This window comes from Eimeria necatrix, genomic scaffold, assembly GCF_000499385.1.
Source record: "Eimeria necatrix Houghton genomic scaffold, Enh_scaff136, whole genome shotgun sequence".
Lineage (NCBI taxonomy): Eukaryota > Apicomplexa > Conoidasida > Eucoccidiorida > Eimeriidae > Eimeria > Eimeria necatrix.
The window spans coordinates 43,794-56,134 of record NW_013652106.1 but is presented as its reverse complement, the minus strand read 5'-3'; the positions used below and the strand labels follow the sequence as shown (position 1 = coordinate 56,134).

At 48.2% G+C, this 12,341-nt stretch overlaps 1 protein-coding gene across 1 annotated transcript; it reads right to left on the bottom strand.

Annotated features, from left to right (window-relative positions):
* Positions 1-822: 822 nt before the first annotated feature.
* On the bottom strand, positions 823-11,883 carry ENH_00011950 (regulator of chromosome condensation domain-containing protein, putative; the record flags this gene model as incomplete). The annotated part of the gene is made up of 29 exons (XM_013578930.1): positions 823-928; positions 1,247-1,542; positions 1,716-1,813; positions 1,981-2,029; positions 2,159-2,308; positions 2,531-2,632; positions 2,735-2,789; positions 2,986-3,048; positions 3,153-3,194; positions 3,390-3,452; positions 3,610-3,672; positions 4,046-4,169; positions 4,533-4,627; positions 4,789-4,922; positions 5,122-5,184; positions 5,624-5,648; positions 5,810-5,883; positions 6,356-6,487; positions 6,919-7,018; positions 7,538-9,021; positions 9,161-9,685; positions 9,872-9,957; positions 10,152-10,238; positions 10,357-10,422; positions 10,593-10,669; positions 10,778-10,859; positions 11,118-11,261; positions 11,410-11,562; positions 11,703-11,883. 29 exons carry the CDS (start codon positions 11,881-11,883, stop codon positions 823-825), a joined length of 4,719 nt encoding a protein of 1,572 aa, XP_013434384.1.
* Positions 11,884-12,341: the final 458 nt, after the last annotated feature.

Below are 12,341 nucleotides of genomic sequence, written 5' to 3'. Positions count from 1 at the left end.
GCTTCGTGGCGTGTTGGCGCTTCTGGGAGTCGTGCATACTTTGTTCGTGCTGAGGGCTTGTGTTCCATTTGCACTTACTGTGTTCGCTAGTTTCTTCGGAAGAGGCAAGGAGACTAAAGAGGTGCACCTGTTTGGGATAGCAGCGGCAGGCTGCACTTTGCTATGAGGGCCGTCGCGGCCACGAGCTCTTTGCGTGCGCATTGTGTTCATTTCTTTTATTGTTTTTGAAGCTTCGTCCTTCAAGAACGACAAGCGTTCATTTTGGTTCGATAGGTCATTGGCTCGCTCCTCCTGGCGATTCAACTCTAGGAGCAAGCTCGAATTTCGCTCGCGCAAATGCGCTATTTCCGTCTTGTTTTCGGCAACAGTCTGCAACACAAGAACCGTAGACCAGTCATAAATTGACTGGCTCGAGAAAATGGAACGTCGGAAGCGAAAGCCACCTAAGACGTTTCGGCCAGGCAAGGGCTAATAACCAGTCCATTGCTTGGTGCAACGAAGATGTATTTTTTGAAATATTTCCTCATAAGCAACACGAAGATAGCACTTCAGTAACTAAGTGAAAAATTAGGATACTTGAAGTGCGTTTTACCATTCTTGCGATGGATAGCTGCGTTTCGAGGGCTTCAATGCGTTCTTGGGTTCTCGACCTGACAAATTCTTTTTCCTGAGAAGTGAAGAGAAAGCAGATTTGAAGTGTGACTATGCATTAGTTTGAGGCTTACACAGGCCGCTGTAATTGGCATCCTCACGGCCACTGCTGACGAGGTCCTTATACGCGTATACTTCGTTTGAAATGGCCTGTCAGTTAATGAGAAACAATTAGCAACTTGCCCTTTCTATTTCATTCATCTGCTCAAGCTTGCGCGCAAACTCCTCCTCAAGAGCTCCAATCTGCAGCTGCAGTTCTTGCGCTTTAGCTAGCGACCTGAGAATCAGATTGAGAACTCAAAATTTTTGGAAATAATGAAGCTATGTAAAATAGTAAAAAGCTAATAAACCGCGCGGTTCAGGCACTTGACACATTTTTCCCTCATCAAATTATTCGCGCTGGAATGAACTGGAGGCCAAGACCTATTGCACGCACAGCTTTCATTGGCAAATTCACACTTGAGGAGTCACATGTCATAGTGTGAATAGTCGCAGATAAGCAATAGACACGGCGTGTATGACGTCCACTGATAAAGAAATATTTATTTATTCCGGCTCATTCATTTAGTCAACTCCTTTTGGCCTGCCTGCGTACGCGTTCTTGCCGCAGAGTTCATTGATTTTATCTTTCAGTTGCTCTTGTGTTTCTTCTAATTTGGCGTTCACTCTGTCGGCTTCATCTTGTAGCTTTTGAATCACCTTTTCGCACACTTTGCCGAGTTTCAAGCTGCAGACGTACGTTACGGCGCTGCACACCCTGGCCCATGTTTCTTCCGATTCGTTTTCGTTTTTCTTTTCGGCCTCAAATTCAATGAAGCTGAAATCTATACAGCGAGAACGGTCTACTTCCAAGAGGCCTCTGTGTGAGAAGATCTCGGCGCACGCAACTAACTGAAAATTGGGCAAAAAACAGCAGAAGAAACAAGGAAGAAGCACAAACTGGCAGATAACGGACACTCTCTTGCATGCAATTGATAGGAAAATCGACAAATGCCTCCAGTACAATCACCATGCAGCCTACTTCGTGCACGCAATTAATACAAAGGCTCTGATCTATCTCTCACGTGGGATGCCATCACGGAGACAAAAGAGCGAAGCTGCGAGTCGCGCTGCCGCATGTTTTCTGCCATTTCCTGAACGCTTCGCAGCTTCTCTTGGAGCCCTGCGGCAGTGAATAACAAGGCAGACGAATTCTTCTGCACCTTGAATCGAAAAATTGAGCAAACTGTTCATCTACTTGACATCATAGCTGAGCTAACTCTCTACGTCCGCATTTGTCTACACGCGCACGGCCCACAAGTGAGCAAGAAGTGCTAGAAATGGACCTACTTTCATTTGCAGCCTTCACCGAATTGACGTCTGCATTAAGTAGGCCATTCTGCGGAGAAAAATCGAAGATAAGAACAGGCAGAAGCAAACGAAACTGTGGGGAAGAAAATCACGTGAGAGATAGCAGAAACCTGACCTGAGAGAGCGGAAACAACACATACACTCGCAAATGGCTCACGTTTTGCCTCAGCGTCTGTATTTCTGTCTCGAAGTGGGCCTGAAGGTCGGAGATTTCTTGTTCCTTGTGTTGCAGCGTCTCAGCCGCTTCTTCAGCTATGCGCTGGTGGGCAGCCATGGATTGCTGGAGCTCTCGCAGCTGTGCAGATACCTGGAGCGAAGAGTAGATGAATGCACAACAAATACAAAAGCTGTGTGGGGGGGAAAAAGAAATAATACACCAGACTACCACTGAGGAGCTACTGCGGTATAGTGGCTCGGTGAATTTACAAGGGAACATTACAAAATGCAGAAACAAACAAATTTCATCGCATTGCACTTCCTCAGAAAAGTGCACAATGTAGTGTCAGAGGATGCATAGTTGCCATCTTACATTTTTCTCATTCTCGCGGGACAAGAGAAGATCTTGTCGCAAGTCTTCCAATTCGCCTTGTAGAAGGACGGAGCTGCTCGCCTTTGATTTTTCTTCAGCCACCTTAATCCGCAAGAGCACGAACGCAGCTTTGGACTCCTAGCCTCAAAGTTTAAAAACTCAGCATCCCAGGCCCTTCAAACGCTTCTGCGTTCTTTTCATTACCTGTTCCTCTTGCATCTTGATGGTCTCTTCCTTCAATTTTAGCGTCTGCTTGAGGCTGAGACATCGGAATTAAAAAAGAATAGAGCAAGAGAGAACATTTGTGAAGCGAACCACAGCAAAAGGGCACGAAGCTGCTTGTGCATTGAAAAAGGTGCATGTGCAATCACGGGTACATTGCTCTTAGCAATGTTGTGCTTAAGGTAGATTCCGATGTTCGAAACAGCCACACTTATTTTTAAAACGGTTATCACCTGCGGATCTCGAGCTCGAAATCGCTTTGGATTTCTCTCAGTTTCTGCAATTCAATTTCCGCCCTGCGATGTAAAAGGAAAGCGCGCCCTCTGTTGCTGTATGTGTTCATGTGCTGTATACGATTGGCCAACGGCATATTTTTTCTTTTCTTTTTGAGTCAGCTTACTGCTGCTGTGCAGCAAATAGACGAAGGCTTTCGTTCTCTCGGCTGCACACAGAGACAGGCAAAAACCGTCGCAGCGTGGCTTACCACCATATCGGGAAGCGCCTTCATGTTAGTGTCGTGTCATCAAATAACTAGGCCTTTGCAATAGTTGGCTAAATATGCTTTACGTTTCGACTTGGATGTAGCAAAAGTTGACTGGAAGCTTAAGGTGAAACCACACGAGACGATAAAACGCACTCCAACAGCTTCTGCTGCAAGTCTTCCAGCTTATCCTGACGCTGTGATATTTCCTTCGAAGCCCTGCAAAAATGGAGAGTTGAGCTCAGCAACATGGCTAATTCCATGTCTGTTCCTTTGATTATGCAAGGTCAGTTGGCTTCAAAAAACCCGAGGCAAACATCGGTCCGTAAGAAAACGACACCAATGGCTACATCCCTTCTGCATCCATTTTACGCACTTGTCAAGCTCAGCCTGAAGAGTCGTAATGTACAGTTGCGCATTTGTTTGCTCGTCCTTTGCTCTGCAGAAGAACAATCCGCAGTGATTGCAGCATTGACCACGTGTGCAGAGCAACAACCGCAATGAGTTTGTTCAAGCAAACATAAACTATCTCGTTCAAATACTTTTGAGCAATTTGACCAGTTGGATTGCTGATTTCCACCCCTTGAATTCGAGCTATGGGAGAAAGCTATTGGAAAACGAACAGAACTGCTCCCTTGTGTACCAAAGAAGCCTGGTACGTGAAACCAGTGAACAGCGTTGAGCCCATTAAAATTGCCCCGAAGCAGACCAATTTACACTATTCAAAAGTGTAATTAGCTTGTTTTGCAGTAACTCAGTCGGTTAAGGGATAGCAATCTAACACAAAAAGTTATTTGAACTAATGAGCATACTCGTCTAATTCGCGCCTCAGTCTTTGCTCGGTGCGCTTCAAAGCAGATAGCTCTGCTGTATGTTCGCCACAGGCTTTTTCATACTGCTGAAGCTGCTGCTTTATCGAGTGCATAGATGCTTTCTCTGCAATGAGAAAAACATTATTGAACGCGCAAACAGAATAAAGGGAAAAAACACAATGATGGGCACTGTAGTGCGTAGCAATCTAAGGGAAATAGCATTAACGTGGCGATGCTCGCAGGCTCAAATGCACGATGCTACTAGTAACTTCCTCTCATAAAACCGCAGGAAAAAAGGCTCTAAAATGTATTCAAATCAATAGGCTTAAGGAAAGGCGGAGAAGCCAGGCACCAAGTAGAAAGGAGCAAACTAGAAGTCACCACCTGCTCCCGTAGAGGCGGCGAGTGGCGACAACAAACAGACAGACAGGAAAGCATGTACAAAAGCAGCGGAAAAAGAGAAGAACAAACGAGTCATGATCCTTACCGGCTTGGACAGCTAGCCGCTCCTCCTCTGAGTCGTCTATCTTTTTGACCAGAGCTTTACGCTCCTCTTCATGTGTCAGCCTAGCTTGCTGTAATCTGCGTCGGGCGAAGCCAAATCCAAATGCAAGCAGACATTTCAGGAGACTTGGTGTCACTCAAAAACGGGGGCAATGTGTTGTTATTCCCCGCTTTTAATATTCGCTGTTTGTAAAGACGCTCATACGTCGTTTTTCATGCACTGCAGTAGATTAACTGACTCTGCTTGTGCAGCTGCTGCTACTTCTTCGTTTTTCTTCGCAAGCGCCACCGCCTCCTCTGCCTCTGTTTGCAGTTTGGCATATGAATTCTGCCATTCACTAATTGCTGCATCCGCTTGTTTGCAAAGCTCCTCCTAGGAGGGGGTCATGGGATGCACATGGATCGCAGAACGGAGGGCAATAGCACGATCGAAAACAAAAGAAAGACATCAGATTCGAAGTTACCTGAGCTTGGGCGAGTAAGTGAAAGTGACTGAATAATGGGTTGAATTTCTATAAAGTGAATTGTGCGAGTAGGATAAAACGCAGCAGCATTGCTGTTAGAACTCGTACCTTCTCAGTAGATTCTTTCGTCAGTGCTTTTCTCAACTTGTCCAGATCAGAACGCAGCAGACCCTTGAAGCACAATGGTACACTGATAAGAGGTGAAAAATGTGGGCATACAATCAGAATGGGACCACGATAATGAAGAGAAAGGTATGCAGCACTGACAGTTCTCAATTAACTACATATGAAATGAACACCCGAATGAAGCTATTCTAATTTGAGCTCCGTTTGCCCAGGAGTCGTAGTGCTTGTCGTGGGAGTGATTTTGTGTACTCATAAACAAAATTTTGGGGGCACTCTTGCACGTGGAATCGCTAAGTGCCTTACGTGGGCGTTGGTGTGGCAATAAAAGTAAATATAAGTGAGAACACTGTGTGTACAACAAGCACATATGATAAAGAATGAGCTACACCCTTTTATCTACACGTTTACAGAGGTTTGCACATCTTCCCTATATTTTAAGCTCATGAGTAAGTTGGGGAGTACAGATTTGATCTGATTTGCTTACGGTGTCTTTCCTTTCGGCTTCCAACCTGGACAAAAAATGCAAGAAAAGATCAGCCGCATAGACAGTGAACACGCAAACACTGCATCCACTTTATTTCTGGCTCAATCTAAAATATAAACTATCGACCCTATATTTTAAAACTTGCAGCGTAAATTTTGAAGCGCTGTGTCATATTTCGCTACTCACTGATGAATGTACGCGTGCGCTTCCTGCAGCTGCTGATGCATTTGCTGCCTGCGCGTTTCAGTTAGATGCAATTTCTGTTGCAACAAACAAATTAAAACAAAAAAAGAGCGAATAACAAACGATTTCGCAAAACGAAATTCGAAGGCAAATATATACAAGGACGAGATGGAGAAGGAGAGAAAATGAGAGGAACAAAAATGTAGAAGAGAGGCAAAAACTGGCACAGGAGCGCAGTACGGAAGAGCCGTGAGACAAAGGACCAAGCAAAGCGAGGCAAGAGTCAAGGGAAAAATTGCACAAAAGAGATAAACAGGCGCTGCTACCCGATGCCCATGTTACTTTTTGAGAAAATGCGACTTCGCGAAGCACAGCGAGCACCAACAAAAGAACGAAAGCACGAACACGGACAACAGTAGCATGCTCAATTCTTGTCTTGTCTTCAAGCCTATGAGGTGGACTGTTAAGTGTGGAAAAAAACATACAGAGGAAAGATGCGGATAAAAAGCTTAAAGCAAATATGCCGACCACACAAACACAGAAACTTACTTCTAGCATCTGTTTAAGGTCTCTGTGATTTTGTGATGCCTCCTCCTCCAGCTCTGTCTTCAGTCGGTCAATTTGCTTCTTCTGTCGAGAAACCTGGTCCTCCAGTCCCTCCACAGTTTGGTTTCTCTTCAGCTATACGAAATAAAAAAACAGGCGAGGAAAGTTGCACACAATCAAGCGAAGATGGTGTCAGAGACAGGCCCAGGGAAGTAGATTAAAATGTAAGTATTGCAGAAAAAAGAAAAGCACTTTTGGTGTTCATGTTTGTAGCTCCCTGCTCTTGGATACGGGGAGTGCCCTTTCATGCATTTTGAAGTGTCAACATGCACATTAGAGCGCGTCGCGTGAGTCATTGCACATATTTTGTTGCCTTGGAAAATCCTGATTCAAGCAAGTGCTTGATTGCTTAAAACTAAAAATATGTGAGCTTACATGCAACGATGCGTTCAGGCACATTTACTAGCACTGCATTTTCACTGGATAAAGATACCTGCGAGCAAATGCGCGCGCTTGCGTGCACCCCATATCCACGCATATGTGCTTGCATGTATGTACATTCTCACGGCTTCAGCTTTTGCGTCTTCCAAGTTCGACTTTAGGCCTCTGATTTCTTTCATGAGTTGGAGCTTCTCCTGCTCCGTGTCAGCGCTGTCCTTCCTGGCCCTAAATTATACGGTGCAAGATATGGAAACAGCAATGCACACGGGAAAAAAAATGAGAGGAAATATAAGGGATGACGAAGAAGAAGAACAATACAAAAGGAAAAATGGAGAAGGGACATAGCTGAACTTAAGGCAGGGCGAGAATAATACAAAGTGGGCTTCTGCACTCCCCGGAATATCAAAAGAGCTATGACACACAGTTTCACGCAAAAGTATGCATGCACATTTAGCAGCTTGCCTGTGAGGCTTGCGTGCTGCAGTGTGCAATGTACAGAAGCAGATAGGACATACGACAGCGGTCAGAGGAAGAATAAGAGGGATAGACGTGCAGGTACACGAAGCAGCAGTGACCAAGTGTACACATCAAAGCTGCGCACCAATACAGATTAAAGGAGGGACTTAGGACGACACAGAATTTCGTCGTCCTTGCAAAATTAAATATGAAAACAAGGAGAAAAAGGCAGAGGCCATCGCAGCAGCAACGGCAGTCACAGTTATCTGGCCCGTGCAATAAACTTACAAGCTTAGAGCCCTTCTGAGCTCTGCTGCTTCCTTTTGTGCTGCTAGCTCTCCTGCAATTGCCGTCTCTCTCCCGGCCAAAAGCATGGGCAGTTCATTTAGTCTGAACGACTGCAGCTGCGATTCCAGTGCGCTGCTGCTGCAGCTGCTGCTTCTGTTGCTAGTTGGTGCTGTGCTCTCCAAACGCAGGCGCGACGCCTGCCGTTGTAGCTCTAGGCCCAGCGCCAGCGCTGCCACTTCGCTGCCTGAAGGCAGGGGACCTCGTGAGGCATCTGCTTCTCCAGGACCCGCACTACGACCCACAAGCCTCCGTTCGCCGCCAAATTGTTGTTGAAGCTCGTGCTCTGCTGCCCAGGGTGACATACCATGGCTGGGGTAGCCACTGTGGGGGTAGAGAGGGGACACTGGCTGGAGTGGCTGTTGAGATGATGGGGCAGCCGAGCGCAAATCGGGGAATGTGGAGGGAATAGATAGCGTGTCTGCAGCAGCAGGCAGCAGATGTGCCTGGTGAAGCGGCGGTTCTTGATGGTGTTGATGCTGCAGGTGGTGCTGTTGCTGCAGTTGGCTTTGTTGCTGCAGTTGGTGATGCTGCTGCAGCTGCTGTGGGTGGTTATGCATGGGAGTCATGTGAAGCTGCTGCTGCATCGGAGAAAGCATGTGCTGCTGCTGAGGCTGGTGTTGCTGTAGTTGCAGCTGCTGCAGTTGCATCTGTTGCTGTTGCTGCTGTAGATGTGCTTGGTGATGCATCTGCTGTTGTTGCTGGAGCTGCAATTCATTGTGCTTGATTTGTTGGTTTCCGTCTCTGAGCGGTGTGAGCAGACTAGGTGATTTTGCTTCGCACGCGGGGTTCCAAGGTGCATGCGGGCTTCCTACATTCTCCAAGCGCTGGGCGTTCGATGGACTGCCCCCCAAGGGCATCCCTGTGGCTGAAAAGCCAAACTCAGGTGTGGATTGATGGCTCGAAGCATTGTGAAGAGGGCTCAAGGTGTCTGTGTCTGCTGCTGCATTTGTTGTTGTGCTCGCAGAGAAGATCTCGTCATCCGTAACAGCTGTACCTGCTCGACAAGCGCGTGAACACGACAAGCGGCTCCCGCCACTCCCGCTGCTGTTGCAGCAAACGCCCACATCTGCGGTTTCCCCTTCTCGCTCTGCCGCATGCTCTGCAGCAGCCACGTTTGTTGGCGAGTATCTTCCTGCTGGTGCTGCTGCTGCAGCGGAAAGAGTCAGGGGGTTTTGTCGAACTTTGGTCTTCACCGTGGCTGCTGCTGCACCGACTGTTCCTCCTGCCTTCCTGAGACACGGCTGCTGTTGCACTGCAGCAGCGACTCGAGCCTTAGACTCTACGGGGCTCAGGGAACGGGTTCTGCTGCTAACAGCATTTTGTGCTCCTTTGGCCTGGCGAGAAGGAGGTAGGGAACGAGTCCTGTTCTTTAGCTGGGGAGAGGCCCCTGTCTCGTTGCGCCGGGGACTCTTGGTGGATTCTGCCTGAAAGAAAAAGGAAGGCAAATTCGTGAAAAAACACAGATTATTGAAGGCTGCTGCTTACTGGCTTAAAAGTATCACTTAAAGCGCTGCTGCGCATGTACACTGCAGAGAGGACATGTCGGGCCTGGTATTCAATTACTTGGACTGAAAAGCTTTCAACTACTTCCGAGAATGACACTCTCTTCCTTCTGTCTATACTGTCTCGCTGCAGTGTGTCATCAGTTGCAGTTGTCTCCGCATATGCTTCTTGGTCAATAGCTTGCACGCATTCACCCTGATTCTTGTCCCCTTGTTCCTCCTCTTGCTGCTGCTCCTGTACCTGTTGCTCCTGCTGCTCTGTCTCCTTGTAGGAAGACCCAGGGGCAACTCCCATGAGCAGCTCGCCCGCAGCAGCAATCAGCGTCACGCCTGCTGCAGGCAGTACAACACCTGCACTTAGTTTCTGCGAAAGAGAGCCTAAGGGCCTCATCCACAGGCTGTCTTCTGCTGTCAGTCCGTACACCGCATCGCCCACTGCTAGCTGCACGAAGTCGTTGCGTTCCAGTGGCACCGGGAGGTTGCCCTCAGCACCCCCCCACATAAAGAAATCGCCACCAGCTGTGGCGGCTACTGACGCGTCCGACGCTAGCACCAGCACAGTGCGCTGGCCCCCAAGCTCAGAGACCTGCAGTCCCACATGCCATGTCACGTGCACGGAAGGCCCAGAGTAATAGAGGCCGAGGAAGTTGCGTAGTAGGATTGCAGGGCACCGCCGCTTTTCTTTTTGGCCATGCGGCGGGCTTTCTCATACGGATAAAGACAAAAAGAACTAGGGACAGCAAACTGCGGAAATCATGCCTTCGTGGCTTACCACTTGAGGAGTCCAGCGGTCATCGTTGTGGCCTAACCCGAGCTGTCCGAGATTGTTCCGTCCCCATGTGTACGTACACCCTAGATCTGAAGCCACCAACCGCACACACAGAAAACATTTCGACCGTATATCTCTGTATAAGCCTGAATTGCCGTGGTTGCTGCTGCACGAATCTATCTCGTTCTCCCGTTTCGTCTCCCCGCCTGTTCCTTATGCTTATTAAAGACCGCTTCTGCTTTGACTTTATTGCCCTCTATCGCTTCGTTTGCCGCCTGCTGACCAGTGACTGCGATTGCATGGTGCCTTCCCGCAGCTACAAACCCAACTTTTCTGTCATGAAATTTAACTTTCGTCGGAGTCCAGCGAGCTGCAGAGGAACTCTTCACATCAGCCGGAGGAACTCTTCACATCAGCCGGCGCAATGATCTCAGCGGTACCAACAGCCACTGCAATTGCTCTTTAGGCAGTGCAGTAGCTTTTCTTACTCGAGACAGCATCTGTTCCTAATACTCCGTAGCTCCCATCACCGAATGAGTACAGCTGCCCATCATCTGAGGACAGAGGAGCGAAGACAGAAAACAAATGGCTCCTGCTGCTGCTGCTGACACTGCTGCCTCTGCTGGGGCTAGTGCATTTGCTTGCACTTGTGCAAGCAACTGCATCAGGGGCTTTTCTTAGAGCAGCTTTGCTGATTTGAGAAAAGCCCAATGCAGTAATTCACCTGTGAGTATGAGAGTGAAGTTGGCGCCGCACGCTGCTTGCCGCGCCTGCCTCGGGAACAGCACCTCATCAGGTCCCCTGCAAAGGGAGCAAGATGCACAATATCCCATTATAAACTACCTATACTATAGAGGCGTAGGGTATAGATTATGCATAGTGCTACGCTGAGGAGAAGGACTGTCGTACCCGTGTTGCTGCCCGTCTGTGACCTTGCCGCTTCCTCTTTGGCCTCGGTCTCCTCTGCCGTACGTGAAGACACGACCTTCAGCTAAGAAGACCAAAACGCACATAAGCAAAAAGTGTCGACGATTACAGGTCTTCCTCTGTATTTGTCGTTGCTTTGCCCCGTCTTTTGTGTGGATACATGCATGTGGGCCCAAACATAAGAGCAGCTACTTATTTCAGCATCAACGGAGCCCTCAAGTTCTCACGCCCAAGACAGGAATCTCTAAATTTATGTGCACCCTTGGAAGTGTAGATTTAATAGTAAGCCCTAAGTTAAGAGGCTTCAAGACAGGGCACACACCAGTAATGCATGCGAGGTGACTCTCCCCACAAGCGACATCAACGACAGTCATTTTGTCTAAGTTGCGGCCCTCTAACAGCTGAGGGCTGCATGCATGCATACTGCCGCATTGACCCCAGTTCCAGCAGTACAGGCGGCCGTCATCTGCAAAATTCGCACGCATCGGTAAGGTACTGGAGCTAGCGCTGGAACTGTAATGCCTGGTGTTGCTGATATGGCTGGCGCTCCCATAGTGGCTACTGTAGTCTTTGCTGCTGCTGTTGATCATGCTAAGATTTTTTTGCATTTTTACCTGCGATGAATGCAGCTAGACTCGTGCCACATGCAAGTTTCGTAATTCCCAAGTACGAGCGAAATCGCTGGGGACCCATCAGCGCACAGCGCTTTTCTCGGAACTGTTGAATGGACCAAAAACAGACCCAACTCCCATCTTCAACAGCAGCTTCTGTAAAGAGTCCAGCCAAAGAAGATGAAGCAAGAACTAGGAAACATAACAGCTGTCGTAACGTAAAGAGAGAGACTATGTGCTGCCTGCACGTGTCCGCTGTTAAGTGTCCAATCAAATGCCAGCTAGAATTTGCCTACCTTCGCAGTTGCGCACTTCTTCTTCCTTAGGGCCATGCTGCTCTGTGGGTTGTGGTACTGCAACAGCTGCACCGGGTGCTCCGCCAGCAGTTTGTTGAAAGCTGTGCTGATAAGGACTGCCGCCCCAGTGCCAAGAAGCCGGTACCAAGGGCCCCCTGAGGCCCATTTCGGTCCCGGCCATTTGTTGAAGATATCTGTATCAGGGCGAGGCTCAATGTATTGAAATATTCAATGTTTTCGTCACCGTCGACTCAAACACTCACGCAGAAAAAGCGGCATGAGCTGCTCGTGAGACGGCTGTAAAAATCATTCCCCTTTTCTCGCACAGAAAAATGGAGCCAGCTTTAAATAGAAGAAGGAAACTCCTTGGGGATCAAGAAAAGGTCGGCAGATATGAGGACACCAGGAATAGTGAGTGGCTGGCATGGAGAACCCGGTCAGACTGCAGTGTCTGTGGCATCCCCAAGCGCTGATCTAGAGGATTCAGACAACAAATTTTGTGAAATTTGGCATTAAAACAATAGTTGAAGCTACGGAATTGAGGGGAAAAGTGTGATAAACGAACAGCGGCTATTGCCGATGGCCTCGGATGACCAGGGGCCCCAAGGACAACTCTGTGGCCTCTCCGGGCGATATGAA